The sequence below is a fragment of the Danio aesculapii genome, chromosome 15 (assembly GCF_903798145.1).
Source record: "Danio aesculapii chromosome 15, fDanAes4.1, whole genome shotgun sequence".
Lineage (NCBI taxonomy): Eukaryota > Metazoa > Chordata > Actinopteri > Cypriniformes > Danionidae > Danio > Danio aesculapii.
The window spans coordinates 20,077,185-20,095,858 of record NC_079449.1 but is presented as its reverse complement, the minus strand read 5'-3'; the positions used below and the strand labels follow the sequence as shown (position 1 = coordinate 20,095,858).

The 18,674-nt window shown below is 36.7% G+C and overlaps 1 protein-coding gene across 1 annotated transcript in view; it reads right to left on the bottom strand.

Annotated features, from left to right (window-relative positions):
- Nucleotides 1–4,785: 4,785 nt before the first annotated feature.
- blmh (bleomycin hydrolase) overlaps nt 4,786–18,674 on the bottom strand; it is a 40,107-nt gene continuing 26,218 nt past the window's right edge. The window contains exons 9-12 of the mRNA XM_056474430.1: nt 18,304–18,371; nt 18,110–18,227; nt 15,437–15,506; nt 4,786–5,063 (exon numbers count right to left, since the gene is read on the bottom strand). Of these exons, the coding sequence (XP_056330405.1) occupies nt 4,915–5,063; nt 15,437–15,506; nt 18,110–18,227; nt 18,304–18,371 (405 nt within the window). The 3' untranslated portion in view covers nt 4,786–4,914. The remainder of the gene's footprint in view (nt 5,064–15,436; nt 15,507–18,109; nt 18,228–18,303; nt 18,372–18,674) is intronic.

The window sequence follows — 18,674 nt, the reverse complement described above, 5'->3', positions numbered from 1 at the left end:
AATACATCAGAGTCTAATCCTCAACAGACCTTCTCCATTTTTTTTTTGTTTAAAAAGAATGTGATATCTTAAAGGCCTGTATTGAAGCACATTTAAATTGTGAATGCACAACATGTGTATGTAAAAATTCTAGACATTGGACGATCAAGGTTTTAAAACCACAAACATGTTCTGTTTTACCAATCCTACGGTATATGTAAGGTTTTTTTGTGATCTTTATGACTATTTTATTTTTTTAAGGCAACAGTAAACTCAAAAAAATGATGTTTGCTCATTGTTTAAAACTACCTATTAAAAATGAGCTGAAACAACACAATTATTGAGTTTTTTTGGACAATTTTTTTTATGTTCAATCCAATTGAATTTGTGAAAACTAATAAGATAAATTAATTCCTTGTTGTCCCAACACAAATTGATTGAGTGGAGGCCAGCATTATTTTACAGTGGAGTTCCGTCAGCGCACAATTCAGGAAACAGCTGGAAAACATGCGAGCATGCTATAGAGCTGAACAGTGCAGTGGCTTTACTTTATATCCAAAGAAAGAAAAGATATCAAAATATGCCTCTTTAAATAAAGAAATCTGTTTTTCTGGTTTGAGCAATGTAGAGAATGGTCATGTGCGTTTGAGCCTCCCGACAACTTTACCTTAAATATCAGTTAATTATTTCCAGGTTGGAGGAAAGTCCTTACCCCAGGTGGAGCTCAAGTATCTTGGGGTTTTGTTCACGAGTAAGACAAGGATGGAGCGTGAGATTGACAGGTGGATTTGTGCAGCGGTAGCAGTAATGCGGTGGATGTACCAGTCTGTTGTGGTAAAGAAGGAGCTGAGCTGAAAGACAAAGCTCTCGATTTACCGGTCAATCTACATTCCTACTCTCACCTCTGGTCATGAGCTTTGGGTCATGACCGAAAGGACAAGACCTCGGATACAAGAAAAGAGTTGAAAAAAGTTTGGCTGAAATGAGTTTCCTTCGCATGGTGGCAGGGCGCACCCTTATAGATAGGGCGAGGAGCTCTGTCACCCGGGAGGAGCTCGGAGTAGAGCCGCTGCTCCTCCACATCGAAAGAAGTCAACTGAGGTGACTCGGGCATCTGTTTCGGATACCTACTGGACGCCTACCTAGGGAGGCGTTCCAGGCATGTCCCAGTGGGAGGAGGTCTCGAGAAAGACCTAGGACATGCTGGAGGGACTATGTCTCCCGACTGGCCTGGGAACGACTCAGGATCCTCCCAGAGGAGCTTGAGGAAGTGTCTGGGGAAAAGAAAGTCTGGGGTTCTCTCCTGAGACTGCTGCCCCCATGACCCCGGAAAAGTGGATGAAAATTAATGAATGAATATTTCTCTTTACATATCAGGTGGAAACTGGTGACTTTAAAACAGACCTGGACTTTCTATACATCTTACTATTTTTTCTCTCTAGTTTCACCTAAAACTGTTATCTTGAAATACCTTTTTTTAAAATACCATTGATAAACTTATGGTGGGTGTTCATCAGAGGCTCAATTTTTAGGTTATAAATCGAGTGGCTGGGAGAGCAACTGTAGGTTTATGGAGTCCTGCAGCTTACCTTAATTCTGAAGGTGAACATAGGAAAAGGTGTTCTAATGTTACTGCCTCGTTGTTGTTTTTATGTTTGTTTGTTTGTTTGTCTTTACTATTTTTATCATCATTATATTAGGCAGTGTATTTAGGGTTAATTTAAGTGGGTTTATAAAAAAAATAAATTCTGTGTATAAACTAGAGATGTCCAGATCCGATCATGTGATTGCAAATCGAGCCCGATCACGTGGTTTCAGGCTTGATTGGAATCGGTCATTACCTCCTGATCAGATCTTGAATATATATATAGATCGGGATGTGAAAGAATTAAGGACACAAACATATTTATATATATATATATATTATATAAAGCGCGAGTATGTCTGCAGTCTGGAGGTATTATAAAGTTGATGATGACAACATTGTAATTGCAAACTGTGAGATAATCTTGGGATTGCTTGCCGGGTATTTTAAGTTGAGGTGCTATTTGTTTTTATATTAGATTTGTTTTTTTACTGTTGCACTGAAGTGAAGAATTGATGTTATTTATTTCTTGATTGTTCAAGCTAACGCACAGAAATGCTCTGTTTGTTATCAGAGTTGTTGAATGTAAAAATAAGGTAAATTAAATAAAACATTAAAAACATATATTTTTTAATGTATCATAAATATCAGATTGGGTTTTGGTATTGGTAGATACTCAAAATCAAATCACTCGGACTCAAGGGCAAAGAAACCTGATCGGGACATCCCTAGTATAAACAATGACATCGGTACTTGGCATAAAGAGAAAAAAATAGACAAAAACTAAAATAAATCTAAAATAGAATCTAAATAATTTAGACAATTTAGACAGAATCTAAAATAAATAAGAAAGCAGGACGTTCTCCTATGTCTTAGCTCAACATGACTGAATTCGTTTCCATTGAGCATGCTTACAGAATAAGTTGTTTATATCCTTTTTCCTATGTGGGTGTAATTAAGGGGAATTAACTCCTCTTAATTAGATTTAACACACAGATGCTGACTCAATTCAATTTGTTCAAGTTTAATTACAAATCGATCTATAATGTCCCTTACAACTGGCTGAATTTAGACTCTGACTTGACAGCAGCAGAGGTGAGGTGGCTTTTAAAAAAACAAGTGCATCAGGAGTTCATATGCAACATTATCTCAAGCCATGCTCTCATCTGAACTCCAACAAGTAACGTCACAGATCTCAAGCTGCGATTCAACATCTGCTGCTCTCAGAGTCTTTCAGTGGGATCTGAAATAATCCTATCTGTTGGTGTTGACCGTTGCACTTAGACTATAGGTGCATCTTTGTCAGTTCCCTAGATCGTGCACGCAAATTCAGCCACTTAAGTGGGTACATATGGGATTCGCTGAGTGTAACATAAGAACGTCCTCATTGTACAACATCAAAACTGCAACTAACAGAATAATTCATATTTTCATATCAACTTCATGAAGTTTTAAAGGTACAGTGCTCAACATACATGAGTAAACCCCTCACAAATCTATTGCTTAAATGAAAATTTTCTATAGGAAACTTTACAATATCAATATTTAAGCATATACATTAGATGAGTCAGTATTGAAGCCAAATCTGCAGCTAATCTAACAAAATAACTTATGATAATGGTCCAAAATTAGTACACCCAAATTTTTATTAGGGAAAAATATTAAATAAAAAAAAATTTCAAATGCAAAATTCAAGAGAAACAAAAAAAAAATGTGTAAAATTTTGTAGTTAGTAATTTTTCCCTCAATATTTCACATGAATTTAAACAATCTTTCTATTTTTTAAAGATGTTCGCTGACTATAATAATATTTTAATAAATATATCAGTTTAATAAATCAGTTTTGATCAAATGCTCTAAAATATGACCAATATTCACTGAACAACTGGATAAAAATGTAAATTTTCATAATGGGGTGTACGCATTTATGTTGCGCATTGTATGTTAAGGCTAAATAATGTGATCGTTTCATATAGCAGCAACATTCAACAATTAAATAATTCTAAATGTTTGCTAGATTGTTGTTAACCTGTCTAGCTATCTTCGTTCATGTTAAATATAATTACATAACAGATTTTTTTTTTTTGAAAAAAGTCTTTCGTTTGTGTTTATTTTGATGATTTGGTTCACGTGATTCTTGTTTCGTACTTTTGAACTTCCGTTAAGGGTATGATTTTTATGGTGCATTGTGAGACTATTTAGGCCATGAACATTTCAGGGAGGAATTTTGCGATTTAGACAGCACTTATAATGGCTGATGCCCTCATGACTGAACACTACTGAGTCACACCCTAATACCGAGTTCAGACTGCATGATTTTCAAAGTCAAATAGTCGTGTCACAAATGTTTTCACACTGCATAACTATCTAGGCTAGCATTTCGTCACTGCTGTGTTTACACTGCAAGACAGAACGGCGAAAGCGGGTTTCACACTGCATGACTTTACGATAGGAAGAATAGCCGACAAATTTGTCTTGGTCCACAAACTACATCTCACAACCAAACACATGCAAGAAGTGACATGGAAAACAACATAGTATATCTTTTGTTATTAGTGGTTGTAGAAAATGTACTTTTTTTGACCCAGTCAAACAGACACGGGTGCTCCTGCCAAATTTACACTAGTTTTTACTCCACTTCTTGGGTCCAAATAGACAGAAAAGAACCCATTTGAACTTTTCCCCAACCTCCAGCTGGCCTGCAGATTCTCATACTAGTGGATGCTGCTCTCTCATTGGCTGTAGGTAATCGCCAATGTTACTTTCAATCAGAACACATTTTACATAGCATGACTTTGAGTCACCGACAGCATGCCAAATATCTCAGTCAACAGCGACTCATCGGAGATTCTCTCAGATCGTGTCTTTGATAGTTCACACTTTGTGATTGTTATTCACATGAACCATCACTGATTTTCCTGTGATTTCACTCATTTGTCGGCGAGTCAAAATCAGGGCTAAAATCATCAGTTTGAACTCAGCATAAGGCTGCATCAGAAATTCTCAATGCTATATAGTAGGTAAAAATGGTACATAAGGAAAGTAGCACATCTATTCACCTGGATGACATACCATTTCCAGTGAGATTCTGGCGCACCCAATGGACTCTTCGCTTGAGGATTTAGTGAATGCAACTGACTCTGTTAGGTGACGTTTTAACAACCTGTTGGAAACCCCCAAGCAAAACGCAGCACTGAAATGACTCCACACTCAGACTCCTGTGATAATAAAAAAAGAGGCAAAAAAAACTTTATTATTTTTTTTTCTAGACCAGGCTTGTTGTGAGAGATGGTGGGAGGGGTTAAAACCAGCTGAAGGTGAAGTTGAGGAGATCAGACTGGCTCCTGTGGTTATGCCAGGGCTCCCATGGGGTCCCAGGCCGGGAGGACGACGGGGTCCTTCTGCATGACGTCCAGCACTTCAGGAGAAAGAAAACTCTTATCCACCACCACCTCGTACACGTACTCGGAGAACCACTCGTCTGTCATGATCAGATATCCTGCAGGAAGAGGAAGAGATGAGGCAAGGACAGCAGACAGAGATAAATGGCTAAAATGAGAGATGAGCAGAAGAAAGATAGCAAGACGGAGGAGTGGAACGCTGTTTAATTTGCTGCAGCAGAAGCTCTTGGACGAACATCAGATCGCAACGCTCAGTAGGACATCAGCCTACTGATTACTCATATGTTCAGGAAAACAAAGATTGCACGGTTGAGAAAAAATAATCACATTATAGACCATTTTCACAAGACGGTGAGGACGTGTTTCGTAGATCATCTGCATCTTAGACCCTTGAAAGTAATCAAGCAATACACCATCTTTGAATCAAAAAATACAAAGAAATTGTTAACGCTTTCTGCAAGGTGTTTCTAATGCTGCGTCTATAGACAGTACAGTAAAGTATGACATTAGATATGTTTCCATCCAAAAATGCAAGTGAAATTTATGCGCAAAACTGGAATATCGCAGGTGCGAGTAAAGATTTGCGAACAAAGACATGCAAATAAAGCAGCGTTTCCATCCAACAAGTCAAAGAGAATAAAATAGTCACTTCCTGATAAACTGGCACCAAAAATCTAAAGTAAAAACAAAATTAGTAGCTTAAATGTATATGTTAGGGGAAAAATATTAAATAAAAAAATTCATGAGCAAAATTCAAGAGAAACCAAAAATGTATAAAAATGTGTAGTTTGTAATATTTTCCCAATATTTCATAAATTTAAAAGCATTACCTTTCTATTTCTAAAGATGTTCTCTGACTAAAATAATATTTTAATAAATATATCCGTTTAATAAATCAGTTTTGATCAAATGCTCCAAAATATAACCTATATTCACTGAGAAATGGATAAAAATGCTCATTTTCAAAACAGGGTGTACTCATTTATATTGCGCATTGTATGTTAAAGCTAAATAATTTGATTGTTTCATATACCAGCAACATTTTAACCATTAAACAATTTTAAATGTTTGTTAGATTAGAATATCTTCATTCGTGTTAAATATAAATGCATAACAGATAAAAAAAATAAAAAAAATACAAATCTGCGTCTATGGACAGTGCAGTAAAATATGACATTAGCTATGTTTCCTTCCAAAAAATGTGTAAAACTGGAATATCGCATATAAGACTTGCGAATAAAGCAGTGTTTCCATTGAGCAACTCAAACTGGCGCCAAAAATCTAAAGTAAAAACGGAATTTGCCACGGTAGGAGAAGCTGCGCCAATCTTTTCCTCATTTAATAAATGACTTGCGCCTAAGAAGACACTATGTTGACGCGTAATGAACACGTGGTGGCATTTGAAGACGCCAGACGGGTAGCACAGACGCTTTTGACAGTTCTGGAGGTAATCAATAATATAATAACACTAATAAAGAAATGGTTAAGGCGTTTTAGAATAACCAAAACAACATTCTCATTCTTATCGAATAAAACATTTATCCTACTCTTATGCGCATGTTTTTTATGCACATTTTCAAAATTAATGCGGATCTTGGCGTTTCCATCAACTCATTTTTTATGCGCATATCCAAAAGTGGATAAAAACGTAGCTATTGTTCTCTCCACTCGCACCCAATTTAATTTCCTTTTTTAAAGTAGTGAAAACTATTGTTTTTTATTTGAGCAAATTGTAACTCAAAAAATTTGTGGTACTCTCCCATTCACTGCACTATAAAGCCTCATTCACACTACAAGCGACTCGCAGTGGCAAAGCGACAAGCGACCGTTCATCTCAACGGAGAGCGAACAACTCCCGGTGACCTCCAAGCAATAGGGTCCGTTAGCGACCAGGTGGGCATGTCGAGTGACGCGACAAAGTTGAGAATACTTCAATTTTATGCAAATGAAAAGCAACTTTCATAAGTGACAGCCAATAGGAGCACCAGTAGAGGTCACGTGATTCTCTCTCAGAGGCCGGTTGTATTTGCTTGCAGCAGATCGCCACCCAGAGCGACAGGCCAAAGTCTCTGCTAGTCTGAATGAGGCATAAGCTTACCTAACTATGACTTCCGCTGCTGACAAACCTGGAAACTTAAAATGGTCTATAGCATAGGTCTCAAACTGGATTCCTCAAGGGCCGCAGCTCTGCACAGTTTTGCGCTAATGCTACGCCAACGCTAATCAAACACAACTGATCCAAATAATCGCAGTCTTCAAGACTACTAGAGACTAATAAACAGGTGTGTGTTGGAAGTGGTTTGAGCTACATTATGCAGAGCTGCCGCCCTCAAGGAATTGAGTTTGAGACCACTGATCTATAGTGACATTTACATGACAGCATTTTTAACTTTCTAAAGAACAAAACTTGATGCACTTTGGTCATTTATTTACACAATTACTACATTTCATGGGCCTGAAAATGCTAACTTTTTAAACAATACCATTATTGGTTCTATGGCCCTTGCTTTGAATGACATCAGCAAGAACAGGACAGCACTTTTCTCTAGATTTCTCTGCTGTGGTCTTGCTCTGCTCTTCTTCAGTCTCATCCACAGTTCACTCACTGTAGTGGTTTTTTAGTCATACCTGTCACCGAGGAGTTTCTGGAAATTCTCAATCAAGTTTAGATTGGGACTCTGGGCTACCATTTCATTATGTTTTCAGCTTTAAGGAACTATTTTGTCCATTTGGTGTGTGTTGGGGCTTGTTTACCTGCATGAAGATTGCTGACTGATTGGGCGATGAATGCATGGAAGAAACCATATGTTGCTGAAGGAGCTACTGATAAATATTTGCATTCACTCTGGCATGTTGCTGTCTAAGAGGAAAACTGCTGCAGAAAACAAACCTCAAAGCAAGAAACTTCCCCCTCCACCTTTCACAAACTTCTTAACTCACTTTGGTCTTTCCTCAGTTTTACAACAAACGATGTTTCCCACCCATTAGCGATCAATTCCATCTGTAGTGTTGAATCGAGCATCCATTAAGATTCCCTGCTTTATGCTGTACTCTCATGCATTTGTCTTTTGCAGATGATCAACCATTTTGGGGTACTTGAACAAACAATTTTAATTACTATAGCTGAAAGGGTCTGTGGTACCAGAAAGTGTTCTCCAATACTGATCAGTGAAATAAATGCCTAAAGGGATAGTTCACCTCAAAATGAAAATTTCCTTACAATTTCCTCACACACAAGTGGCTCTATCTTTTTTTAATGTTTTTTTCTTTTTCTTTTTTTGGAAAACACAAAACAAGATATTATGAAGAATGTTGGGAAAAAAAAAACAACCATTGACATTTATAGTAGGAACCAAAAATACTATAGAAGTCAATGGCTGCTGCTTTCCAACATTCTTCAAACTATCTTCTTTTTTGTTCAACAGAAGATAAAAACTCATTTTTTGGGTGAAATATCCCTTTACAAATATTCTTTTACTCCTGTTAGCATAAATTATTCTAGTATTCACGTCATTCACCATGGTATTGACAACACTAACATTTTAAAATGGATTATCAAACCACAGAGGAAAACTTTTCTTAAATTTTTGTACCAAAAGTAACATTTTATAATTTAATTCAGAAATAATGTCAAATCCGTTACTGTATCACTAAATAAAATGAAACATTTACAAACAATAATGAGCACTCTGTAATTGTCCTCACTCAAGTTGCAGCCCCAGACGTCTCACTCATATACAGTAGGCAAACACAATGGGGGAAAAAACTTTGAAAGCTTTTTATGCAGTCTTGTTATTGGTTGAGTTCTATAAGGTTATTCTAGGTTTCCAGCTTTTAAATGGTCCGTCTGGACACAAAGCCACTGTTATGTCAAACTCCCTCATGGATGAAGAATGCCAGTGTGTTTACAGCTGTCACAATGAGTGCTTATCAGGATCAACTGTATGTTCCTTAAGTATCTGAGGTTTGCATCAGAATTTCTCGATGACTTAAAGTGACATTCTTGAATGTTTAATGTACTGATTGCACACCAAACCGTTATTGTAGGGATGACGACTTTAGAATTTCATGCCCCTAAACATGGCACTGAAAAAAAATAAAAATACTTTACACTTTAGTCATATGGCCAGTTGTGTGGTCCTTAGCCAATGAGAGCTGCAATAGAGTCCCGGCCTTCTCCTGCCAGTCTAATACTCACTCCTCAACAAACCCCGCGACCGGCACAACATTCAGAACAAAGTGAATATAGAAAATTTAAATCACTTTGAAATATAATGCTGCTTCCCACTTATGAAGTCATCATGCAAGTTTGTCCGTTGTTCGAAAGAATTGGAATAATAGAGGACATCTGGGTTATTTTGGTGCATTTGTCCTTTTATTTCTTGGATAAAACCTATTAAAGTCCAGATGTATACAAGATATTCTATAAAATGTATATAAACAAAGCAAACAAACTTGGACCCTGATTTTTTAAAGGGCACCTATTTTACCCCTTTTTCAAGATTTAAGAGAAGTCTTTTGTGTCTCCAGAATGTGTCTGTAAAGTTTCAGTTCAAAACCCCCATCAGATTATTTATTATAGCTCTCAGAATATGTGAATTTTCTGCTCTGAACACAATGTAGTGGTTTTTGTTGCCTGTGCCTTTAATGCTAGTTCTCCCCGCTCACCATTCCCACGTGCCTGTCAAAGTGTGCCACAATCTCTGCCTCAGCTGCATCAGATAAACAGCACAGTGACAGACATGAAGGAAGCAGATCTCACCTAACATTTGAGAGAATCACTACAGCAAGAACTTTCCTAATGATTATTTGATGAGTTTGTTGTGGAGTTAATTCAAGCCTTTCTGCAATGCGCTCAATTAACTTTGCACTATTTTAGCACGGCAAATGTGACAGAATACACAATAATATCCACTGCTGTGTGGATATCTGTTATGTTATTGTACAAAATAAACCGCCACAAACCGGGACTGAAGCGTCTTCTTTTAAATATTGTACTGACATGCGGCTGTGGTGATAAAGACGGTAAAATCACTGTAATTCATTACAAACATGCAGTGTTTTAAAAAGGTTTTAAAACTTGTGAAACTCATTCTTGATCACATTTAATGATAATTGATGATCACAGAGTGCTGAACAGATCTTTTAATCCTGATTGTTTTGTGCACGTCCTGTCTCATTGATATGATTATACGCGTTACTATGGAGACATGTTAATATGCAGCTGTCAATCAAATTGGTGGGTGGGAAAACCTCACTCCTACATCACATTGTGATCAGCCTCAAATGGGAGGGATTTGGATCCTATTTTAACATCAGGAAATTTAAAAAAGAGACTTATTGTCTTTATATCACCCCAATATTACTGTGAATACACTGTACGTCCAAACAGCTAACAAAAGATGATTTCATAAAAGGTGCCCTTTAAAATTTGGTCAAATACATGCTAATGTAACTGTTCAAAATATGCCTAATATGGTTATTCATATTTGTAAATATACACCACTTCAACAACAATGTGATATACAGTAGCATCTCAAAAAATACCAGTCACAGTAGCAACTACCAAATATAACGGCACACCGAACTCAGATACCAAAATTATCTTGGTGATTCCCTGTAGTGAATACGACTTGAGAGGCAGTTCATGACCAATATCCGATAAGGAAATTCATACTTAAGATAATTTCGATAGCATGTGAAGGCAGCACCAGTCCTAGCACGTTTCACATGATAAAAAAAGCTAAACATATTCCGGTAATTACGATAAGAAATGTACAATGCTATATAGGCCTGAGAGATGTCTGATTTAGTGCCCACCTTGTAAGATGGGATTTTTCATCACACACTGAAAGCCGATTAGGCTTGCGAGTACAACTTTAACAGCAAACAGCGATCAACTCTGCCAAATCTGATGTCAAATGAAATCCTGATCCCATTAGCACCGCACGTTCTCCATTGTTCCACAGGGACACACCCTGTCTAGATTGCCTATCTGTTCACACCTCTCCAGACTGATCCGTTTTTGATTTTAAAACAAGCAAACACACACATATATGAAGTGTATTTTTCATTCAGGGTGTGTCAGGATCTTCTCGTGTCTAACAGTGGCTCCTGATAAAGCCAGTTCCTCTGTTAATCATGTAAAAACAAGTTGACATCAGGAAAGTTTTGCCCTGCTAAAAGCAGGAAATGGATGACGATAAGCTTTATTTCACACAATGTTCGCTCTTCAACAATGCCTGGCTAACTAAGACATGTCAACTGGTCTATCAAATGGAAAAAATACCTAGTGAAATAGAGCAGAACATACAGAGAACAAATGGAGCAGTAAAGCTTGGATTTCTCAGCTCAATTCTTTGAGTTTTCCCAAATACATGAATTTGTGTGAAAGGGCATTCTTTTGGATGAGAAGAGACAGAGTCAAGCCTCTACAACAAACTGTTCAGAATGTGAAGAACAAACTGATTTTCCCTATAAAACATCATGTATGTTTATGCAGCTAGCAGTCTTTGATTGTGTTTGTAGTAAAGATCATTCATTCCTGGGAAACACAAAGCGCATGAGAGAATATTTACTTCTCAATTCGTCACTCCACTTCCACAGCCGTAAAATCTACAAGCTTCAGGGCCTCCAGCGAGCCACTGACCACATTATAAATATTCTGTCAGAATCAGTTACACAATTGCCCCTCTTCAACCTTTTGTTCGTGCCACGATATGTAAAGAGGCAAAAAAATAGTCAGGAGTAAAGCACACATGATAAATTTTCCCAAGCCTATGTTTCTCTAGGAATATCAACTCGGACCCCCGGAGTGCATTATATTACCGTCTAATCTTTAGGGGAAACAAATATTATGACCAATTTGAGAGCCTGTGACCCCTTTAACCTTAACAACACTTTTTTTTACGTCCCTCCTCATCTGGCTGTCAAACAGTGTTGCTTGAAAAGCACAAAAATCCTTGATTTGTGTGTAACTGTGGCATTTTGAATTGGTAAACAGCCGTGATTAGATGTGATCTGTGTTTTATTAATACAACGTGTTGTACTGCTGCTGTTTTTAAAGCATTGGCAGATGTTTCTGCAAACGTCAGTGGGTTAAAGTTGAAGCGTAGAACTTCTGATGTTGGCACGGCTAGAGAGTTGTTAGGTGGTCAATAAGGTTTTCGGTGGTTGCTAGGGCAATGATTTAGCCGTTCACCTACGATATTGAATATTAAAAATTCTACACCATTTTGCCAAAATAAATAATGGAAAATGAATATAATATTAAAATAAAATTTAGATTTGCTAAAGAATTTAACAGTGTTTTTACATAATTAGTGTTATTAAATGCATTAAATGTTCAATATCAAATACTTAGGGATGTAACGATTTACTGTGAGTCGGTTAAAAATCGATTAAAATATGTATAAAATCGGTATAAATGTTGAACGAATCGCAATACATGTTTTGAACAGAGGGGGTGCTGTGTTTACAGGCGCAAATTCACTTTACCTGCGCATCAGTGGTGAGCAAGAGGTGGGGCGGCAGAGTAAAATGACAGTGGTGAAGTGCGCCAGACAAAACACAAACTGTGTGCAAATACTGCGAAAAGACATTTACTTACACTAACAGAACAACTAACATAATGCAGCACACATTAAACTGTCACAGACGTCTATACACACAAAAAAAACTTAAGGCAAACCACGCGGACCAGTAGATTTGCTACGTAGATCACACGGTGCACCAGTGTTTTCATAGAAAGTATGAAGATGTTTTTCAGACTGAAAGAGATAGGTGTTCTGTTACAGAACCAGGTATTAGAATATTTTACCCCCTCTACTTTTTAAATTAGTTTATGCATATTTTAATAATTTGCTTATTATTATTGAATATTTATTAATATTAATTATTTATCTTCATAATCATCTTCAACTCCTGTCTCTAGCCTACTGTATAATTACTAATTTTAGAATCAGTTTTTATGCCAGTGGTCAGTCCTCTGGATCAGAGGGCCTATTGACCACCTCTGTACACACTGCTCTCTGGTTTAGGAAAGGCTTACCTCTCCGCATCAGCCATCTCAGTCCCCAGTGAAGTTTTTTCATCAGCAGGAGACATTGTAAGACCTCAGCTAATACCAGAAAACATAAATATGCTAATATTTCTTTTTAAAAATGTAAAATCCCAGCACAGTCACAGTTTTTAGTCTTTAGTTTGTATTATTTATTTATAATTTTTTTTTGGGTTGGTTAAATAGCAATTTAGTTATTATTTGGCCAAAAAATGTGCATCATTTTAGAAAAAAATGAAAGGGCTCTTCGCCTGCTTCAAATAAATTTGCTAAAAATTTGTGACTAAATCATATAGTGAGATTTGTATAGTGAATCGTATTGAATCGTGAGTCAGGTGAATCGTTACATGCCTACAAATACTCATTAGCAAATGCTAAAATTGACTAAATATCATCACTCTAATTAGAGGTTCTGAAAAAACTATACGCTACACTAAGTTTGGGAATGGTAAGAATAAAGTAAAAACAATAATAGTGTAAATTATTACAATTGAATGTTTTATATTTGAATATATATTTATTTTAAAAAAGGTCATATATTTATTTGATAAGGAACTGAATTTTCAGCAGCGATTACTCCAGTCATTAGTGTCACATGATCTTTCAGAAATCATTTAATGTGTTTGGTGCTCAAGAATCATTTCTTATTATTATAATTAGTGTTGAAAATGTTGTGCCGTTAAATATTTTTTGAATACTGTTAGTGTACTGTACATTTTTAAAGGGCACCTATTTTAAACCTTTTTTCAAGATTTAAGAGAAGTCTTTTGTGTCTCCAGAATGTGTCTGTAAAGTTTCAGCTCAAAACCCCCATCAGATTATTTATTATAGCTCTCAGAATATGTGAATTTTCTGCTCTGAACACAATGTAGTGGTTTTTGTTGCCTGTGCCTTTAATGCTAGTTCTCCCCGCTCACCGTTCCCACATGCCTGTCAAAGTGTGCCACAATCTCTGCCTCAGCTGCATCAGATAAACAGCACAGTGACAGACATGAAGAAAGCAGATCTCACCTAACATTTGTGAGAATCACTACAGCAAGAACTTTCCAAATGATTATTTGATGAGTTTGTTGTAGAGTTAATTCAAGCCTTTCTGCAATGCGCTCAATTAACTTTGCACTATTTTAGCACGGCAAATGTGACAGAATACACATTAATATCCACTGCTGTGTTGATATCTGTTATGTTAATGTACAAAATAAACCGCCACAAACCGGGACTGAAGCGTCTTCTTTTAAATAGTGTACTGACATGCGGCTGTGGTGATAAAGACGGTAAAATCACTGTAATTCATTACAAACATGCACTGTTTTAAAAAGGTTTTAAACTTGTAAAACTCATTCTTGATCACATTTAATGATAATTGATGATCACAGAGAGCTGAACAGATCTTTTAATCCTGATTGTTTTGTGCACGTCCTGTCTTATGGATATGATTATACGCGTTACTACGGAGACATGTTAATATGCAGCTGTCAATCAAATTTGTGGGTGGGAAAACCTCACTCCTATATCACATTGTGATCGGCCTCAAAATGGGAGGGATTTGAATCCTATTTTAACATCAGGAAATAAAAAAAGAGACTTATTGTCTTTATATCACCCCAATATGACTGTGAATACACTGTACGTCTAAACAGCTTACAAAAGATGATTTTGATCATAGGTGCCCTTTAAGTCCAAAAGAACATTTATTTGAAATAGAAATCATCACTTTTGATCAGTTTAATCCGTTCTTTTCCTAAAAAAAAGTACAAATGTCTTTAAAAGGATTTGTGTGCGCAACAGAAATAGTGATGTTTGACGTAGCCTGCCTATGAATAACTTCTTGAGTTGACTTTTCTCATTACACCATGTAAGGGAACAAGTATTTCAACATGGAAAAAATAACACCCATCACCTGTAGCACAACCTTTGAACTTTAAAAGGCAGAGATCTGCAAAGGAAAATATTTTCCCAAAAAGCGAGCAGGCCAAAATACCTTGATAATCTTCTGAGGAATGCAGGTCCGAGGAAGCGGAAAGCAAAAGGCAGCGTGTTCATGTGCGCACACACTCTTTCTCTCTCCAGGCAGCCAAAGCTAATTAAACAGCACCTCGATGTAGCGTCTGTTTTAAATAAGACAGTGGGTATTGGACACGAGGTCCAGCTGTGAGCGGGTCTACAGATGTGCCGGGCATGACTAGCGCACACAGCGGGCTCTAAACCTCTGAATCCAACACAGACCCCATGCTAAATCAAATATCCGACTCCCGATGTTCACAGACGAGAGCTAAATTAAGCCATTGAAAAGAGAGACTAAAAGAGGCCCGAGAGGTAATCCTGCAGCAAATTGAATTATTCGATGTCAAAAGCTAAACATCTGTAAATGAGAAATCACGCGCTAGTGTCAGACAGATGGAGACCCCTCACCTTTATTCCCACGGTCATCTCCCCACGAGTTCTCCACACGCCACTTCTCATAACATGCCTCTTTTCCAACCTGAGGATGAGAGAGAAAGTGTGTCACGGTCACATTTTTAGCACAATTAGGTTGATTTAGCACAGTGGATAAAGGTAATGACTATTCAGCATCATTACTTCAGTCGTCTTAGTAATACGAGTCACAGCATTTATTAAAACACATCCTATAAAATATTTCGCATCATTGTTGAAAATGTGTTTTGATTATATTTGATACTTTCTGCTTCTCAAAAAAATCTTTTTGATCATTTTAATGCAACTTTTCTGAGAAATCCAGCTCCCCTGTTAATCTTCACTGGAAATGAATGACTTCCCATCTGTCATTTGTGGGATATGGTTGATGGGTAGCACATTAGGTGCCCGTGAAGAGAAGAATGAACTCTGGACTCGCATACAGTGACTTATGAGGGGAAAACAGAGAGTAGCTGCTTGTAATTAAAACAGACCGGATGTCTGCAGTGAGAAAGAAACTAAACAAAACCTCCAGATCACACTGACTGCTGTAATGTTAATAAGCAGACAGGGTCATGGCCTAAGAAATATGGTCGTCTTCAAATAACATGCTTCTTTACAAACTCTATTTTTTTTTACTGGGAGAACTGCACCCCCCTACTGAAAATGAATTCCGAGCAGAAAATTTAGGGCTAAAGCTTAAACTGACTTAGCTGCAACATTATAAATGATTACTCTATTTTATCCATTTTAGCTGCACCACAGACAAATGCTTTGGTAATGACTAGAATTACCCTACAGAAATGACAATTTCTATTTTTATTGTAAATTGACAGATATTCAAAGCTCCTGTCTACCATTTGTGATCCTAAAATCAGCCATAAGTGTCAATTGAAATTGAAATTTACGCTCTGTCAGAAAATTAAACAAATAAGATTTTCATTAATGTACGGTTATTTATGACAGGACAATATTTGGCCAACAAATAACTATCTGAAAATCTGTAATATGAGGGTTAAAAAAAACAAAAAATAAATAATAATAATAATATATAGCCATGCGATATTCTGCAAATAACAGCACTCATACAGCCTCTTCAGCCTTCACTCTTGTGTATTACTCCACCCACATACACAACAATCAGAGGACACTCTACAGTTTGACAAATATTCCTGCTGTTGGACAACATAATGTACTTTTGAGGCTTTTTAAGTCGAGAATGTAGTTGTTTAGACTGCAACTATGCAGTTTATTTATAAGGATAGTGCCTATTTTAAAATATTTATAATTTCGGAGCATCGGATTCAGTACATTGGCCGCCATCATCCTGTCTGAGCAGACCAAAGAAACTGACGATTGACGTTCCACCACAAGATGGTGACAGAGACCGCATAATAAGTCCTCAGGGGGGAAAAGCAGCATTTTCTCAGCATACATTTCAAACTACAGCAGAACAAACAGTGCTGTATTTATACCACAGAAACTGGTGGTGTTTGCTTTGCTATGGCTTTATTGGGGTTATTATTGTGAAATTCCGGTTGCAACAGAAATACTTGGAAATCTCTGTAGACTGATGGCATTTCATGCCGTTCAGCCTTAAAATTTTAAAATGTCAGCAAGGTCACCTGTTTTGTCATCACTTTAGACATTACGCTAGAGAATCATTCAAATACTAGCTCTAAAGTGACATTTGTGAATTAGCAACAGTTTCTGTTGTTCTGAGGGTCAGCTGCAGATGTGATGGCAGAAGAGGTGGTTTCTCATACAAAAGGGTTTCTGAGATTCTCCGCGTTTGATTTTCTTTTTTTATACACACAATTATGCCATCGACATATTGAAAAAAATCCCCTTTAAAGCTCTTCTAAATGATGTGCTCAGCAATGCATATTAGTAATTAGATGCTTAATTGAGTTTTCATCTACTTATGTCAAGAAATTTAAATGATCTATCCAAAATGTGTCTCTACTTGATATTCTAATGATTTTTTGGTAACACTTTAGATTAAATCACATTTCAGGCTAATAACTACTGGCTTATTACCTGCCTATTGCTAAGATATTAACTGTTCTTTAGTAGTTATAAAGCATGATCTTATTCTACATCCCTAATCCTACCTAAAACCTAAACGCAACTTCTACCTTACTATTAATACACAGTTAATTAGTAGTTTATTTAGCTAGTAGTGTTAGTTAATGGTTTATTAACACCGTGAATTGTGACCTAAACTAAAATATTTTTTGCATATTTTTTGTTTTGTTTTTAATTTTGGCCCATACAAAGTAATTTTGGATACTACTAAAAAATAACCAAGCGATTATAAGACCAATAGTTTTATAGTTCAGGTAGGGCTGCACGATTTGGAGAAAAAACAAAAAAAGAATTGCGATTTAAAATTTGATTTACTACCATTTTATTAAAGAGTTACAGGTTTGATTTGTTTTTTTTTAATAGCACCAAAGAAATTAAGTATAACCAAGTATAATCAAAGTACGCTACACTATGCTACTGTTTATGTATTTGTTCTTGCACATCTTAGTGCTGTAAACACATCCAGTCTTTCCTTTAAAATGGCATAATTCCCCCATTTATTTGCAGTCTGGAGCCTTGTATAATAATACAGATGTGTTTGGCAATGCGTGTTGCTTTTGATCATGCTGCTTTCTGCAATACCTTGTCAGTAACTGCGGTCAGGATCATGGCGTGGGTCATCATCGAGTCTCCGTAGATCAACCTTTCTGCTTTAGAGAGGTTTTTGACAGAGATGCCGAACACTAGGTCATGGTTAAACCTACAAAAATATACAGAGAATCCTCAGTGTCTTGAACATTCAGAAATGTCTGACCTTTTCAAGTAGCAATACTCACACATTCATGTCATTGATTCCTAGTTTACTGTGGAAATGTTTGCCTACATCACAGCCAAACCACACCGCCTGGTGAGAAGACAGACAATAATTAATACAGAAATAATAAAATCTCTTTTCAGATGCTGCCTGCCAGCGTAACTTTCTCATATAATGCTCTTACTGTGCTAAATGACAGCAACTCCGGTTAAAAAAATCTTGATTTTCAAACAAATCTCCAGACGCAATGTAAAATAATGCAAAAACAGTACACTTATGTAAGCATGTAAACCTCAACGAGTGAGAAAAAAATTCCCTGTGAATCATTTATAATTGTAGCACTTAGTGGTGTATAATTAAGTCTGATGCTGCTGGAATATGTGGATGAACAAA